The sequence below is a fragment of the Ursus americanus genome, chromosome 21 (genome assembly GCF_024610735.1).
Source record: "Ursus americanus isolate L20-20 chromosome 21, mUrsAme1.1.p, whole genome shotgun sequence".
Classification (NCBI taxonomy): Eukaryota; Metazoa; Chordata; class Mammalia; order Carnivora; family Ursidae; genus Ursus; species Ursus americanus.
Window position 1 is genome coordinate 14,905,759 of NC_142147.1, and position 17,765 is coordinate 14,923,523.

At 42.1% G+C, this 17,765-nt stretch overlaps 1 protein-coding gene across 4 annotated transcripts in view; it reads right to left on the reverse strand.

The window, feature by feature from the left end:
• CSNK2A2 (casein kinase 2 alpha 2) overlaps nt 1-17,552 on the reverse strand; it is a 37,082-nt gene extending 19,530 nt beyond the window's left edge. The window contains exons 1-4 of one of the 4 annotated variants that reach the window (XM_045806895.2): nt 17,372-17,551; nt 16,474-16,585; nt 7,132-7,233; nt 4,664-4,714 (exon numbers count right to left, since the gene is read on the reverse strand). In XM_045806895.2, the coding sequence (XP_045662851.1) occupies nt 4,664-4,714; nt 7,132-7,233; nt 16,474-16,585; nt 17,372-17,475 (369 nt within the window). In that variant the 5' untranslated portion in view covers nt 17,476-17,551. Of the gene's footprint in view, nt 1-4,663; nt 4,715-7,131; nt 7,234-16,473; nt 16,586-17,371 lie in introns of all 4 variants that reach the window. The other 3 variants (XM_045806892.2, XM_045806893.2, XM_045806896.2) reach the window with 3 other exon arrangements.
• Nucleotides 17,553-17,765: the final 213 nt, after the last annotated feature.

Genomic DNA, 17,765 nt, shown 5'->3' on the forward strand with positions numbered 1-17,765 from the left:
ATCAACAATAAAAGAGTATTTTTGTTGAAAAACCATGTGGCGGGGCGCCTGGATGGCACAGCGGTTAAGCGTCTGCCTTCGGCTCAGGGCGTGATCCCGGCATTATGGGACGGAGCCCCACATCAGGCTCCTCCGCTATGAGCCTGCTTCTTCCTCTCCCACTCCCCCTGCTTGTGTTCCCTCTCTCGCTGGCTGTCTCTATCTCTGTCAAATAAATAAATAAAATCTTAACAAAAAAAAAAAAAGAAAGAAAGAAAAACCATGTGGCTCCTCCATTGCATTATTCACAAACATACAGATATGTGGGACATTCCTAGGACAATAACTACCAGGAAACTCTTGACTATGAACTCTGTACTGTGTATGAGATGGCATTATCATAGAAGTATTAAATGTCTTAAGTGTACTGATAGTATTGGCAGGTACCAAAAGGTCCTACCTAGTTCCAGGGCTAGTATATTTAGGAGTGAAGTATCATGATGCCTACAATTTACTTTGAGATGATTTCAACAAAAAGAGATAAAGAGGGGAGGGAGGGAGAGGGAGGGAAGAGAACAAACAGCAAATGTGGTAAATATTAGCAAATGGTAAATCTAGGGGAAAAACATGAGGGTATTAATTACATTATTCCTTCCCATTTTCAGTAGGTTTAAAATATTTCAAAGTACAAAATCTGGGGAGAAAAACCCAAATCCACAAGTTTGGAATGTGTATTTCTTCTTTTTTTAAAATAAAGACTTTATTTGAGAGAGTGCGCATGTGCCCACATGTGCCCACGTGCAGGGGAGGAGCAGGGAGAGAGGCAGGGAAGGATGAACCGACTCCGAGCTGAGTGCTGAGCCTGACACAGAGCTCCATCCCAACACCTGAGATCATGACCTGAGCCGAAACCAAGAGTCAACCGACTGAGCCACCCAGGTGCCCCTGGAATTTGTACCTCTAATTTGAAAACTATACAGAAGTGAGTTCCATAACCACGGAATGTAGCTAAGGCGGTGCTTGGGGTTACACAGACTTAAATCCCACCTACCACCAATCAAGAAAAATAGAAACACATGAAATGAGCAGACTTTGACTCAAGAAGTTAGGGGGAAAACAATGAAAACCCAACAAAAAAAATAGGAACAAAGAAGAGAGGAAGAAAGAAAATAATTAAGATAGGAGCAGAAACAAGGAAATAGAAAAAACAAAAACATTTGAGCAATAAAACCAAAAGCTCGTTCTTTGAAAATATTAATAAGAGAGCTCTCTAGCAATACCAGTAATTTTTAACAAGAGAGAAAAGGCACAAATAATGTTGAAAATGTAAATGAAAACATAATTACAAACATATTAAAGTTTCTAAGCCCTGAGAGAATTCTATTAACAACTTTACGTAAATAAAATTGAAAGTGGACAACTTTAGAAATAGATATCGTCCAAACAAACTCACGAAGAGATGAAAGACCAGGATAAACCCTTCACTTATACGTATGTACATTGTGAAAAGGAAAGTATAGTCCAAAGTCTCCCTTCCCTCCCAAAAGACAAGTAGATAATCCCTATTTCATATAAACTTTCAGAGACTAGAAAGGAAAAGCTGCCCAACTTATTTTATGAAGTTAGGAATAATCAGGAGTCGACGATAAAAGGAAATTATGAATAAAAATTTATGACCACTTACATCCATACAAAATTCTGAAAAGAACAGGCTACAGGTTGGATCACTGCTGATTCACCTCTGATATTAAACCTGGGACAAACCTCCCCTGAGCGGTACCTTAAATCCAGCTATAATACACTTAATCAGTAAAATGAAAAAAATAAAAACAAGGTTTCTAATAAATTAGACAGACACAGGACACAATAAAAAGCCTGAAGGGCACGAGGGCATTAAACTAGCTGATTTCCCTATTTGTGGCCTGTTATACTATCAGGAGCAGAAAACGACCATCTTGTCAGGATTTGCTCTTCCAAAACCTGCATCTGCTCCCTGGTATTTAACAATCCTGTAAGCTAACTGAAACAGCAGGGCTTGCCTGACCATGCGCAGGCCTCCAGATACGGCAGAGCACACACCCCCTACCCCCGCTTCCTCCTGAAGCTTCTCTAACATACGGTAAAAGGAGTGGGGCTTGGGGGACTCACTCACAATAACTAAGAGAATGGGAGAGACGACATTTTGAAGCAAGACAAAAATGTCCAACTGACAGAGCAGACCAAAAAAAGCTGAAAATTCTGCCAAGAGCAGAGGGGGTCCAGAAGCAGACAACCGCATACGGAAGAACTACAGAAAGGCTCAGGAATCAGTGACCCCAGGGATCAATGAAAGAGAGTCACCAGATTCAGCTGAAAACAGGAAAACAAGTTTAAAACATCACACTGAAAATGGGGAATTACGTGAAAGTAATATTCCCCACGGGCTCCTCCGCTGGGGCCGGGAGGCCCGCAGCCAGGCTTGTATCCTCCAGGAGCTGACACCAGTCATCAGTAATTTCATGACTCTAAAAAGTAGATAGTCAAAAACCGTAACATTTCAGACAACTGTAACAGAGACAAAAAACAAGAATACACACAAAAAAGAATTTGAAAGAAAAACCGAGAAAAGAACACGAAGAAGAAAACATCACGGGGCGGGGGGCAGGGGGAAGGAATCCACACATTCTCAGTGAGAAAATAGAAGATACTACATAAAAGAACAGATACTACTTTTAAAAGTTCTGAGAACAGAACAGAGCTAAGAGATGAAGTCTAATATTTGAATGAGTTCTAGAGGGTGAGAACAAAGAAGAAAGGGAAGAAAATCAAAGAATGTTAAAAATATTGTTCTATAACGGAAGGACATGAGTTTCTGGATTGAAAACGCCCAGCAAGTGTCCAGAACAAAAGATGAAAGTGACCCATTCGAAGGAACATCATTGTGAAATTTCACAGACTGCGACTGAAGAGAAAATCCTAAAAGCTTTCCAAAGAAGAAACCAAAACCAAAACCAGATCACATAAGGTGAAACCAGACGGCTTCAGTGGTAAAACTGGAAAAAGCTCCTCAATATTCTGAGAAACTTATTAGTTACAACCCAAAATTCTATGCCATGGCGAGTACATTAATTGGAAAGACAAAATTAAAACGTTTTCAGATATGCAAGCCTCAAAAAACATGAATTCTCCATGGCCTCTTTCAGGGAAGGCCCTAGAGAATGTGCCATTACAGCATCCCTTCGAGAGTTAAGATGCAAAAGAAATAAGATTTCTCCAGGGAATTCAAAATTCCTGCTAACCGATCTTCTGCAGGCTGTTAAATCCACAGGGCAGCTGTCAATTTAAGAAACACAAAATGCTGATAAGAAAATTTTATGTGTGTGGCCAGACAACTGGTAAAAACTCATTAAGGAAGTGGAAGCATTTAAAACTTAGGCATTTCACTATGAAGTCTCATTAAGACCAGCTTTTAAACTTTTGGTATTTCAGAAAATGTTTGATTTCATTAAAAATGCACACACATTCCCACTCGTGTATGTACACCTTGATAAGCTTGGGTCATTCACAGCAAAAGTGGGATCAGCCATGTGTCTCGGCAGAGAACTCTACTAGCTAAGCGCTGTGAGGCTGATGTAAACATTTATACCCTAGTTCAGAGCTCACTGCTGACTTCACCTTTAAGGAGTCACACTAACAAGGAAACTTGTTACACATGGAAAAGCTACACTGTATATAAAATTTGCTTATTGTTTCATAAATTAGAATATCCACCTTTACGTATTTTCCACTAATTAACCTTATTTCAGAGTTGTTTTACAGTGATTACCTAAGAAAAATTAAATGTGAGATAAAGCTCTTTTCTTTGCACCCAAAAGCTTCACTCCTGATACCGGCATCTTTGAACTGCTGATGTGGTTTTGGCCCTAACTTCCATCACAACAAAATCACAACCCTTTTATTCACTCACCGTATTATAATCACCTAAAAGTTCTCCAAACACCCCTCAAAATCAACACCAATATCTTGTTCTTATATTGGTTTTCATATTATGTTTTACCATGTTCAGAATAACTGGCCCCAAAAACCTTACCAGAAGTTAAGGTTGCAGTTTCTGAACAACAATAAAAACAAACTCATGAAACACCAGCTTAAAACCCTGCTTTTAGAAGAACACTTCAAGTCTAAACTAATTTGCATTATAAATATAAGAAAAGTAAATAACCTAGGACAGGGCTTTTCTAAAGCGCAGCTACACTTAACTAGCTTTTCTGTGTCATTTGCTTTGTCTACAGTGTTCCGTGAATACACACACTCTGACAGCTTGAATCCCATGCCCTGCTTTTCACAGGAGCCCTGTATCCGTTTATCACTTCCTATCAGCAAGAAAAGATTCCTATGCAAATCAAATATCTACCTGAAATGATGTTGTCTGAAACAGGAGTGCTATAGATGAGGCATTAGCTTAGACCCAGCCCAGCAGCTATTCCCAGAGTAAGCAAACGGTGATGAGTAATTTCACCAAATACAAGAACCCTACCCACTTTCGGCATCCTATACTCATGCGGGTAAGGAATCCGATTTGTTACTTCCCACTCTCACCAATGACTTTTCCTGGCCCCCTCCTGTTCTGCAGTATCAACAGTACTTATCACCACCTGCCCATCCCCCATTAACCCCATGCCAGAAAGAAAAAGCATATACGCACCTTAAAATCTGTATTATTGATATATTCAAATACCAAAGCTGGTGTCTTTGACTGCAAGAGAGAATAGTAATGCCTTATAAGTATTCAAACAATAAACGTGCTTTCCTTCTGTCGTACTGATCCATCCCCAAATCCCACTTAAATGAAAAAGAGATTCATTCATCAGGGAGAGCCTATTAAGAAAGTATCCTCTTGAGACTATTATGTGTCTGGAATTTGCTTCGAAATAAGTGGGGTTGGTGGGTGGTGGGAAAGTGGGTGGCAGGGAGATGAAACAAAGTTGGCCATGAGTTGCAGCCCTGCTAAAGTTGAGTGATGTGTGCACGGAGGTTCGTTATCTTATTCACTTTACTTTCGTAAATGGTTGACATTTTTCGTAAGGTTTTTCTTTTCTTTCTTTCTTTTTTTTTTTTCTTTAAAGGAGATGTATTTTCTGACCAACCTGTCAGTGGTCCTGGCACATTATGTGAAGAATTATACTCTGCAGTGTTCCAGTCTGCCAACCACAAAGGAGTGACGTTTTCATCTTGGTTTAGCAAGCCAGATGCATTTTACAGAATTATCATACGTCTTTGGAATCTATCATAGGCCTTTTCAGAATCCAAAAGGAAAATATCTATGATTATCAGTAGGCTATAATGTGAAATTATTGCCTTGGCTAGAGACACTAGAGAATGTCTCAATTTACAAAGTAGATGTGTTCCTCCCCGCAAAAAAAAAAAACAAAAAAAAAAACCATACATAACCAAGTATTTCTAAAGTGCTCTAATATTTAATGCAATGGAGTACAAAATGTCTAATATTTCCTTGTATATATTTTTCAAATGTCAGATTTACTTAAGTAAGGTAAAATAATGCTCATTAGCAGTAATAAGCTTTCAAAATTGGGAGAAAAGCAGGGGCTTAAAGGGTTATAGAAAGAAAATCACCTTGGAAATCTTTATGGCTGGGAAGTTTTGCTCAAGGAAGCAGGTGAAAGTTACCTAGGAAACAGGGCCCAGTACGTGCACACGGGGCTTTGTCAGAATGAGCAGCAGACCCGGCAGCGCTGGTCAGAGGGTTCCTCACTAGCCCCAAGGGGGTGGGGCTTCGTCAAGACCACCAGATCTCTCTACTGCCTGGAAGTGAGCCCATTTCCCTACAGGTTAGAGGAGAAGGGCTCCCCTCCTTGGTTTTCATCCAATTTTAATTTACTTGTGTTCCATATTATATAAAACACACACATGCCTTAAGCAACACATTACGGTATCAGTAAGACAAGTATCACGAGTTTTGTTAACTTAAAAAAAAAGACAAAATGCAGAGGCCCCTGGTACAACAGTAACATGTACTGGCTCACACTGCAGGCCATTTTCAAAGATGATGGGAGTCCAGAGTTAGTCATTCTAAAATCGATCTGAGCTCCTCAGGCTGGGACATATTTTTAATGCCAATTAGCTAGAAGCTAGCATACAAGCATTCTTCTCAGTCTTTTTAGGGTCCCAAAGGCAAAACTTTCCTGATTCTTTAGTTCGATGATACCGTGTAATCTTGAGCAAATTACTGAACCTCCCACAGCCTTCAGTTTTCCTATGTGTACAATGTAACAATGTGGCCAATTACAGCACCTACTCCAGTAGATTGCGGAGGACTGCCCTGAGGTCCAGAACAGTGCCAGCACACAGTAAGCAGTCAATGCATGTTCGCCAGCATGTCATTTCTCTATGATGTCTTCAGCAGAGAGAAGCAAAGACCTACCTCTTCATGGAAAAGCTAGCATGGGAGGATAGGAAAATAGGTGAGGTAGCACAGACGAAGACCAGAAATGCCATGGGAGGTGGGTACATAAAAACTAGCTAATCATAAACACTTAAGTTACTCCCCAACAAGAAAAAACAAAATTAAACAGCACATCTAAAATGGCTACAAAGTAAGCATTTTTAACAAAAATAGTTTAGTGTATCAGCATCTACAACGGTGAGCCCCAGGGGTAGACTGAATTAAAGCCTAGTATGAGAAACAGCAAGATGCCTTTCTCAAAGGGTCTGTGGGGCTGTGATCTCTATGCCAGGTGTCCACGTGCAGATATTTGGTACTTCCTCCGGTAAGGCCAGACTTTCAGATGTCAGGCTTACTTAAGCGAAGCAAAGTAAGGCAAATTGGTAGTAATAAGCTTTCAAAATTGGGAGAAAAGTAGGGGCTTAAAGAAGACGTTCTGCAAACATTTACAGGCTGAATCAAAGCGAGGTGATAAACCTGGGACAGGGATTTTTCTATACACACTTTAAGGTTCCATAAAAGTGGTGGCGGCTACTTCATCTTTGGGCCATCATGATTTTTTCTGGTTTTCAAAACTACTCGGTAGTAAAGATGAACACAATCATTCCCACTATGTCATAATGCTTCTCATTATTTTGACATTCTGTGTCTCACCACACATTCATACACCCACTCACTTTCTCCTTCTCCCCCAACCATCAGGCACCTACCACAGGGTCCTTCACAGTGTCAATCAGCTTAATGATATTTGTTCCACCACGAAGGTTCTCCAGAATCTTAACCTCTCGTTTTATCTTCTTTTTCTTCACTGGCTTAAATACACAAGAGTAATCGGAAGTGAGATTCCTTTTGAAGTTAATAAATAAAACCTTAAAACAACGTCACCTAATCAAGTGGCTAATGCGTTATCTTGCACACCGTGTCACGTTAGAGGGAGTGTCTAAATTAGAAAAGAGAAATCAAGATAAAAATGGGGCCTGCCCTTGAGAACGTTTAAGATCAAGTTAAATACAGGCTCATATAGCATGTGTGTCAGATCTTTAGGTAGTTACATTTAGGGCACTTACAGATTTCAAACACCCATGTCATACTTTAAAAATAAAATGCTTTCTAGATAACTGCCAAATGGAACGCGTGTTATAGCTCTGAACAGCTATATATCATGCACTTGCAAATGGAAAAACTGAAACAAAATGGTGAGACACCTGCTCTTCCAAAGCGTTACATGTAATTTTGTCTTCCAGGAGCGAAGACCAGTTCACTGACATCAAGTTACAAACTTGTTTCCCAGCTGCTGGCTCCCATTTCCTGTTGCCACTCCCATTTCCTCAACATCTAGAATCTGAAATCAGCACAGAGCCACTAAAACTCCCCAACACATCCCACTCCTAAAGAAAGAGATGATGGACTAGCAAAGGAGAAAACGGATCTCTGATCCAGTACTGACTGGAAACCTCAGCTACTTGCTAACCTTTCCATCTGCTGGATAGAAAAATTAAAGATGGCTATCAGAAATACTAGCATTACATGTGCTATTTACATGTGAATTTAAAGAATGTAAGTAGTTCTGGAACAACAGTCACATCCCAATCAATTACGTTTTATAAAGTACTTAGAACACGTGACTGGCATGTTGGAAGCACCCAATAAATGAAAATTTATTATTTATTATTTCATGTTTTTAGTTAGTAACAAACCACAAAATTCCTATGTAGTGGACTCAGCCTAGTTGAACCATTTGCCCAAGGTCCCACAGCTGACAGTGAAAGGTGGGGGCAGGACTGGGAATCTAGACAGTGACTCCGTAGGCCTCTGTCTCGGCCATGGTGCTCTCATTTCCCAAGTATAGCTATGAGAGAAAGGGAACTAAAGAAAAGGAGTATTCTATCACTAAGGCGCTGGACACTTTTCTGATAGCACAGGCAGAGTCCAATGGGTTTTCGATGAAGTAAGATTTTAAAAGCCTGCGTGTGTGTGGTGGTGGGAGGGGAGAGATACATACATAGGCCAGAGACACCGTCATCTTTTGTTGGTCACTAAGCTACAGCTTTGAACACATAACAAAACAGAGGGAGATTATGAAACACAGAGCACCTGCATCACCTCTAACGGGGTGCTTGACTGACAGGCTGGAATCTAGCTGCATTCTTCCAAGCCAGCTGCCACACTCATGTCCACTCCACTTTGTCAGGGTTCCCAGGAGAGTAGATCTGGCTACTGTGTCTCTCTCCCACTTCCACTTAGGAATCAAACTCACTCCCTTTTTCATAATTAGGGAGCTCAATACTTAGGGGAAATAAAGGACTCAAACATGAAGTACAACTTGATCAAAAACAAAAAACAAAAAATAAAAAACAGCCAGAGAAGGACATACTACAAAATAAGTAAGCTTCAAAAATGTCAATGTCAGGAAACAGATTGAACAACTGTTCCAGATTAAAAAGATAGGACAACTGAATGTAACACATGACCTGGGATTTTCTTTTGCTATAAAAACATTATATGGACAATTGGCAAATGAGAACAGAGGCCGGAAATTAGCTAACAGCATTGTATCAATGTTAGTTTCTGATTTTTGATCATGGCACTGTGGGGTTACATAAGAATTGTCCTTGTTTTTAGGAAATGCACACTACAGTAAGGATCACTGTGATTTACTAACACATAGTTACATATGTTTATACACACTTGTATGTGTGTTTATATATAAGAAAGAGAAAAGCATAAAGCAAATGTTAACATTTGAGAAATCTGTGTGAAAGATATATGGGAATTCTTGTAACTTTTCTTTAAGTCTGACATTACATCAAAAAGTTACAAGAAAAATAAAAGCTGGCTATTGTATCTGTAAATTCAGCCAATGCTACCAGTATACTCAATATAAGAAAATTCTAGAGTTGGAAAGCAGTTACATATCTGTGATAGGGGTCACAGAAGAAAAAATACACCACAGCCAGATATCTGTATACATCAAAAACCTTCCTCTCCCAACAGTGAATTAGTACTGAGGTAACCCACTAACTAAGTTGGCTTTATGACAATGCCCCATATAAAGCCTTGCTTTGCCCTCCTATTAGGCAGCAACAGGTCAAGCAGGCACACGGTTCCCAGACAATGCCGCTGAGATTTAGGTATCTCTCATTATGTCCTAAGGTAACTTATGGAGCAAGTGAGCGTATTCTGCTACCCAACTGTGACCTGTCCAACAACTTCCTCACCTAGAGACTGGGGACAGCAAGGCAATTCTGAAGTGGCACAATGGACTCACACAGCACCTGGAGTCCTCACATCCTGACAAAAGACCAAGAAACTATACAAAAGGAAAGTGACCTACAGTCCAGGACACTCCTCCAAAGCAGGGACATCTATTCTCTACAGGAACCAGGCCTTGGGGAACTCCCTTTAGCCTCAAGCTTATTCCTCAGAACCTGGGAGATGCGCTAGAAGCTAAAAAACCAATGAGCTCCCTGGGAACGAAAGTGATCATTTTAATGCTGTAAACAGAATTAGAGAGGAAAGGTTAGAATTTATAAAGGAAGACCCTTTGCATCCTATGGAAAACAGATCATGGACTTTATAGAAATAAGAATGCTTTGAGCCTGTAGCCCAATGTTTGCGTTCAGTCACCTGCAGCTACACAAACAGAAAACACACACTTTCATCATAGTCTCATCATTTCATCCAGCTAGACAAAGTCTCTCCCAGTTAAGGTTCATTTATCCCAAGTCAAAGAATATCTGTTTAAAAGATTCAAAATGAATCAGCTTAGCTGTTTCCCAATACTCTTTTTTCTACTCAAAGCCTAGTAGATAAAAATGGCAAAAAGCTAAAAAAAAAAAAAAAAAAAGGAAAAGAAAGAAAGAAATTAAAGTATTAAATCAAGTTTCGTTAATAAATGAATTCTGGCACACATCTAGAGAGAATGTTTAAAAGGAAAAAACTCAATTTGAAATTTTCTGTGCATGAGCTCAGGAAAGGAAGGGGGGGGGGAAGGAAGGAAAAAACAAGAAAGAGAGAAAGAAAAAGAAAAAGAGAAAGAGAGAGGGGGTGGAAGGAAGGAACTCTCCCAAAGGTTTCTGCCCACGTGGTGGAGAGTCCCAGCTATTCAGGACAACCTTGTTCAACATAATTCAAGAATTAAGATACTACTTCTCTCTCCTTATTGACCAACATTGAAAAACTTAAAACAAAAGATAAATTTAGGGATGGGCTGCTTAAAGAAGTCAGTGATTGGTCCTATTTACATGGGGCTGATTTTTAAAAAGCCAGATCTGAGAATGATTTCAACTACTAGCATTTGATTGTGATTGAATTTGTGAACTAACATATACAAAGGGCATAAGAATCAGGACCTCAGGGGCACCTGGGTGGCACAGCGGTTAAATGCCTGCCTTCGGCTCAGGGCGTGATCCCAGCGTTGTGGGATCGAGCCCCACATCAGGCTCCTCCGCTATGAGCCTGCTTCTTCCTCTCCCACTCCCCTTGCTTGTGTTCCCTCTCTCGCTGGCTGTCTCTCTCTCTGTCAAATAAATAAATAAAATCTTAAAAAAAAAAAAAAAAGAATTAGGACCTCAAGAAATCCCTGCAAATGTTAACAGGCAAAGTCCCATTTTCATTTCTTTCTAAGCACAACTGAATTAATAAATTCGACACAGGCGGTTAGGTGGCTCAGAACTTCCAAATCTGGAATTACTTTTATTCCAGTGCCTCGGTGACAACGGACAGATTAGTGTCGTCACCTACAGTAAACAACCACAGTGGACACTGGTTGCCAGGGCTGTAGGACAGAGTCAGGAAGAAAAGTTCAGCCTGGATGACAGCATTTATTCTACTACCTCGGGGGCGTCTCTCAAATCCTCTGCAACTGACCCAAATATAAACATTATCTGAGCAATGTTATTTCTTCACGGCAACTTTTCCCTTCATCTTTCAAGTCCCATCTTTCCAGTTACGTTATCAACTCCTTGAGACTGTTTATTGTCAGGATGTTTGTGTGTGTTTTAATTTAAAAAAGCAAGGCATACAGTAGGCCTTTTGAATCTCATCAAGAGGATGGTATGGTCCTTTCTACTACTGGTTTTGCCCTCTGAAATCATTCACAGGGCCCAACTGAAATATTGTTATTAGAATTGCTTTCTAAGTGCCAGGCACTGTTTTAAGCACATTTAATCCACTTTTAATAGTATTCTGAGAGGAGTTACCATTGGCGCAATTTTACATGAGGATGCTGAGGCAGTTTAAATAACTGCTCAAGGTCACAGAGCTGCCGAGTCTTGGGAATGACCATCTGAATGCAGGCAATCTACTTCCAGGGCCACTTCTGGGAAAGAAGGACCGTGCAGGTTACTAAAACACTGTCCTCTACCTACGCATCTCTGCAGATCTCATTTAATTCTCCCAACAACCCCGTGAGTTCCACAAGAAACGTATTTCCATTTTATAGATAAGAAAACAGAGTCAAGTGGGTATAAATGAGGAGGCTGGTTCTAGAACCCAAGTCTTCTGCCCTCCATTTACAGCACTTCTTAACACTATACTGTCCTCATCGTGAGGTGGCAGATCCTAAAATCAGGCTCAAGAAACTATCTACAGCCATGCCCTACACATGCAAGTGGGTCCTCTACGTCACGATATTCTTTTTACACATGGCTTACTCTCCAACAAACCCTAATATATTAGAGGGATAAAGCTGTTAGCTTTATCTGGCAAGTCATCATGATGAGGGAACTGTATGGGTTAAAAAAAGTGTAAAAACACCGGTTATTGTGGCTTCAAACCAAGAGAGCAAAGTAACATTTCACTTACACATTCACCACCCCGCTGCAGACCCAAACCACACAGCCCCTGGCTGGGTCCCTAGGGCCCTCTGGGTATTCATCTATTCCACACTCCATCTAGTACCGGTCCAAGTCAAGCATTTCCGTACAGAAGAATAACTCTCCAAAACCATTAGAAACAAATTCATTTGACTTCCAGTGAGTGTTTATCCATCTTTCCAGTACAGTTCAACACCTCAAGAAATCAAATATCCTGCAAATGTCCTAACTGCTCCTCACATCTGCAAGATCCATGAGAGGGACAGAGGACCAGGACCCTAGTGCTTACACCCCCTAACCATGTGACTCTGAGCAAACTACCGAGCTCTGGGTCTCAGTTTATCTGTAAAAAGGTTTTGGGTTCTAAGGTTTCTCTGCTCCCTCACTTCATGATTCTGTTTCACTGCACTCTCCAGGACCCTACAACCACAGTATTGGAAAGAGCAATGACTAGGGGCCCTGGGTGGCTCAGTTGGTCGGGCATCCAACTCTTGGTTTCAGTTCAGGTCATGAACATGGGGTGGTGAGATGGAGCTCCACATGGGGTTCCGTACTCAGCGAGGAGTCTGCTTGCGATTCTCTCTCTGCCCCTCCCCCACCCTGCTCACGCTTGCACATGCACACGTGTGCTCTCTCTCAAATAAAATAAAATCTTAAAAGAAAAAAGAAACAGCACTGACTAGTTCACACATAATTTTTAAAACTTATATTATTTTTGATGTTAGTAATACTTTAATAATACCATTTTAACTACTTTTATACCACAAGACATTTGCGGGAACTAAAAATCACAAAAACTTTAGATAAATTAATACTAATGCCTTGCTTCAGGAAGATGATGTCTTGGTACACTTGCCTAACAAAGTACCTGGAGGGAAAAAACCTACCACCGGAGAAAGCAGAAATAAGGCAGAAAGCCCCGTACCAGCATGAGCAAACACCACTTTAATATAACCTAGACAGTTGCCTGCTCGCTCTGAAGTAACCCCACATGATGGGTCATCAGCAGGCCTCCCATCCTTCTTTTAGCACCATCTCCTCATAGCACAACATTTTAGAAACATCTACAAACATGCTAAGCAGACTTAAAAAGTAAACTTGCATTACCACCATTCTTTGTTTTAATCTTGAGAATTAACCTCTGGGGAAAAAATGGATTTGCCCAACTCTTTATAAAATAAGACCACCAACAGACTATCAATTTATTCTCTTATATATGATAATTTCCAACTCAGGGCAGCATGGGTTCAAAACGCCATACACGTTTATTTAAAAATGGTATTGCTCTTAACTTCTATTTAGGAAATAGCAGTTTTAACTTGAAGGATCCCAAGAAGGGCTGAAATCCATACACAGGTGGTGCCCACGAAATGCTACAAGTTGTCCAAAATGGCCAAATGCTTTTATCTCTGTGTATACCTTCCTAAGGGGTACTACAAAGGAACTGCGCAATGGATTTTTCAGAATCAAAAGATGAAACTTTCAGCACAAAAGTGGCTTTCTGCCCTCCTGTGCTAACCCTTCCCACCCACCATCTCCCCTTCTTTTTCTCCTCAAAATCATTTTGGCCAAAAAAGATATAACCTTCCTATTGACTGGAACATTTTAAGATTTCAACTTCAGAATTTCACTTCTAAATAGACAGTACAATTTTGCTCACCAACTTCTAAATTTCTAAAACCTTTGAAGAACTCCAATATATTCTGACCAAAAAAATACTAAAAAAAATCTACGGATACAAATTAAATCATAGCATTCCTCTGTGGTCTCTAAGCAAATGACCACCCTCATATCCTGGAAAGAATGGAAGGAAAATGTTATTGACCAAAAAAGAAGACAGCCCTGGCTTCAAGGAATATACCCTCTACCTTGGTCACCGTGACTACGTGAACACATAAGTTCCTTCCTGCAGTTGAAGTACAGTAGGCCTTTTACGAAGAGGAAGTTTTTTCTAAATTCCTCTAAATTACGAACAGCTGGTACTCTGTTAAGGACCTAATTTCCTATGAGCAAACACTGTAACAGCAGATATTAGTCATAACTTATCTGAATAAGGGTGCACAACTTGGGATCAAGACCCTGTCCTTTAAAACAAACAAACAAACAAAGTACTTTTAATCCACTTTAATTCAGCCTGTGAAAACGAGAAAATCGCAATACCGTTAGTAGTTTCTTACCCCATCCTTCAGATAGAACAAAATTTGGATAAAAAATGCCACAGGGCTTTGGAAAAGAAAGAAGTGAGGGTGGTTTTCACCAGTGGCAATGAAGTTGGTTCAGGCTGTACCCCAAAAAGAACTTGTATGGAAAAGATACAAGGAACACTTCATTAACTAGAGCATCCAAGGAGCCTCCTGAGTCCTATTGCAGAACACGGGCACTTATCCTGAAGATCTTACAAACCCTTGCTAAAATGAGGAGAGAGGGAGAAAGAGGAAACAGGAGTTCTGGCTATGGGTCATTTCAACATAGGGGTATCAGGTAAGTTTTCCTGTGCCGAGGTTTCTCGTCTGTAAAAATAACCTCTGGCTTCCATGTTGGGTTCCCTAACACATCCTGTGAATCCTTAGGGGGAAAACTATCCAGCAGCGGATGCTATGAAGATCTCTAGAAGGAAGACTAAAGAGCAATGCAATGTTCTCTTGCATCAATGTACTGTTACTTACACATATACCTAAAGGCCATTCCTCTAAAAAAGACACCACAGGAAGTTACACACTTATTCTAAAAATGCTGCTATTGCGTAAAAGTTTAGTTATTTTTCTAAAATTGTTCCAGAGTCAGCGATTCATTCTTCCAAATGCACAGCAGTGGAATATGGATATTCCTCAGTTCAATTTATGCCTTGCTCACTTCCTAGAAAGATTTTAAGCAGCTTATATTAAAAACATTTATGCTTATGTATAAAGGAAAAAATCATATGGCTTACCCAGGTGACTTCCCTGAAGGGAACATTTCTTTAAATATTTATGCTTGTAAAGAAAAAAAAAAGACCATGTGACTTTTCAGGTCCAATTCACATTTGAGGAAGAGGGGAGTCAAACTCCTCATCTTCAGTATCAATTCCTCACTTCTCACCCCCAGTGCCTCTGATGGCACAGATAACTTTGTCTACTTCTCTCTACTGCAGCTCTGCTTCTTCATCACTAGGCTTGCACGGCACTGAGTAACAGAGCTGATCACTTTTCTGAAAACTGATTTGCAGACAGCGTAAGCCTGACCCCTCATACTAAGGGACACAGCTGCCCTAACTCGATCCATAAGACACAAAAACAGCTTTCCAATTCCTCATCCTTATTCACGGAGCCCCTGCAAAATGGCCACATCGGAAATCTCGTACATGCCAAAGTGCTTATATTAATTATTCTTTAGTCTTTCCGATATTTCACTAAATGACATGCACACACATTCAATGATCTGGCAACAATGAGGACCCTTCACAAATTCTAAGAATTACCTTTTTAGTACACCCTACAAAACATTATTAAACCTATCCAATCTGTTACCCAAAGGAGAATTAGCCAACTCTTCATGCTCATTAAGATCATGTCTTCACCGAAGAGACAATAAAAGGTGTATCTTTATCAAACCTAGGTGACTAAACCAGACACTAAGACTGTTTGTTCCAACCACTAATTTTAGTCATTGCAAGTGTACTCTTCTACTGCTCCCAACTTCACTTTTACTATTTGATAAGCAACAATGAACCTTCTGGGCACTACTGCTTTGCTGTATCCAACCCCACCTGACACACTTTTACTGCCAAAGGAGACGAAACGACTCATCACCCACTGAGGTGTTTCTACCCAAGCTTCAAACTCATCTTTGGAGCTGCTCTATTCTTTCAACTTTTTTTCTGGAATAATTTTGAGCACCAAGGGTAACAAACTCCATGTCCAAGGAGCCCTCGAATTGATGGGATTTCTGGAAAAGCTTTTCTTTCATCTGAATCCCTATTTCTTTTGTAACAAATGGACCCCTTTGGAATTTTCACTTTGGAAGCCCACAGAGACATTTCAGGACAAGTATGCTCCTGAATGATACTGCTCAGATTTGAAACAGGTCTACATACTTCCTTCAAAGTTCACAGGAAAACGGGTGGGAGAAGGAGTAGCGAAGGGACATCAGATAGAAGATGTGTGAAATGAGAGTTTGCAGTGCTCATTCTACAATGTGGCTGGAATTTACGTCCGGACCAGTGAACCAAATTTTTAATGCCACTCATAAGACACTCACCTTGAGAATTTTTACAACCACTCTCTCATTGTTGGTGATGTTAATGGCCTCAAATACTTCACTATACTTTCCCCGACCAAGTTTTCGAACCAGTTGGTAATCATCTTGATTACTGTGAAAGGCAAGAGTGACACATAAATGCCAGGACTTGGGATTAACCAAGCCTATGCCCACTATACACCCCCATCCAGCCACTTCCATTAATCAAGCGTTGGAAGCGTCTATACATCAGGACACAACTCATTCTAAATGAAAGCCCCAACATAAACTTGGCTCCTTTCACTCTGCGCACAGCACCTAACCTAATTGGTCCATCACAACTTGGGGAGCAGAGATAGGAAGGCAGGGCTCCGAGCCAATCTAGAAGGGTAAGCAAAGCATCCATCCTGGAGGCTCGGAGGGTGCCCCTCTGCCTGGGGCTCCACAGCAGCTGCCTTATACTTCACACCCCAAAGGTAGCCAGCGCCTGCTTTGAGAATGTGGATGTCTTTAAAAGATTTCCTCCCACCCAGCCTCATTTCAAAAAACTAAAAAGGCAGAGAATTTTAATAGCTCCAGAGGACAGCTGCTGACTGCCCACCCCAAATAGAAACCCAGAAGTGTAAGAAGGAAGGGCTGCTCCCTCATTTCCACCAGGCTCCAGGCCCTGGACCCTACACTTCTCAGTAAGAAAGCATTCCTTGGGGTAAGGGCGAGAGAGGGGTGCACAAGGCGGGGAGAAGGGGGGGGGGACAGGGAGACAAGCACATGTGCGGCGGGAGGAGGGGGCTCTGCCTTCCACCCCAGACCCGAGAAAGCGCCGGCCAGCGGCGGGGCGGCGGGGGAGGCAGACCGCGGGGTGGGGGGCCAGTGCGGTTTGCGCCGGGGGGCGGTCGGGCGGGGGCGGCGGCGGCTTTACCCCCAGCTCGGGACGTGAGCCTCATAGTCCCAGTACTCGCGGCTCCTCAGGCTGTTCACCTCGGCGTAGACCCGGGCCCTGCTGCCCGCGGCCGGGCCGGGCATGGCGGGCGGGACCGGGGGGCGCCGCGGGGCGCAGAGGGCGGCGGCGGCGGCGCGGCGGGGGGCGCGGGGCGGCGGGCGGAGGAGGCGGCGGGCCGCCGGGCGCCGGAGAAGGAGGAGGAGCGCGGCGGCGGGCGGCCACGCCAGGCCGGGCCCGCGGGGGCGGGCGGGCTGGGGGCGCGGGGGGCGCCGGCCGAGCCGGCCGGGCCCTGGAGGGGCCGGCGGGGCGGCGGGGCGGGCGGCGCTCGCGCTCCGCGGCGGCCTCCGCTCGGCTCGCGGCCCCGAGGCGGCGG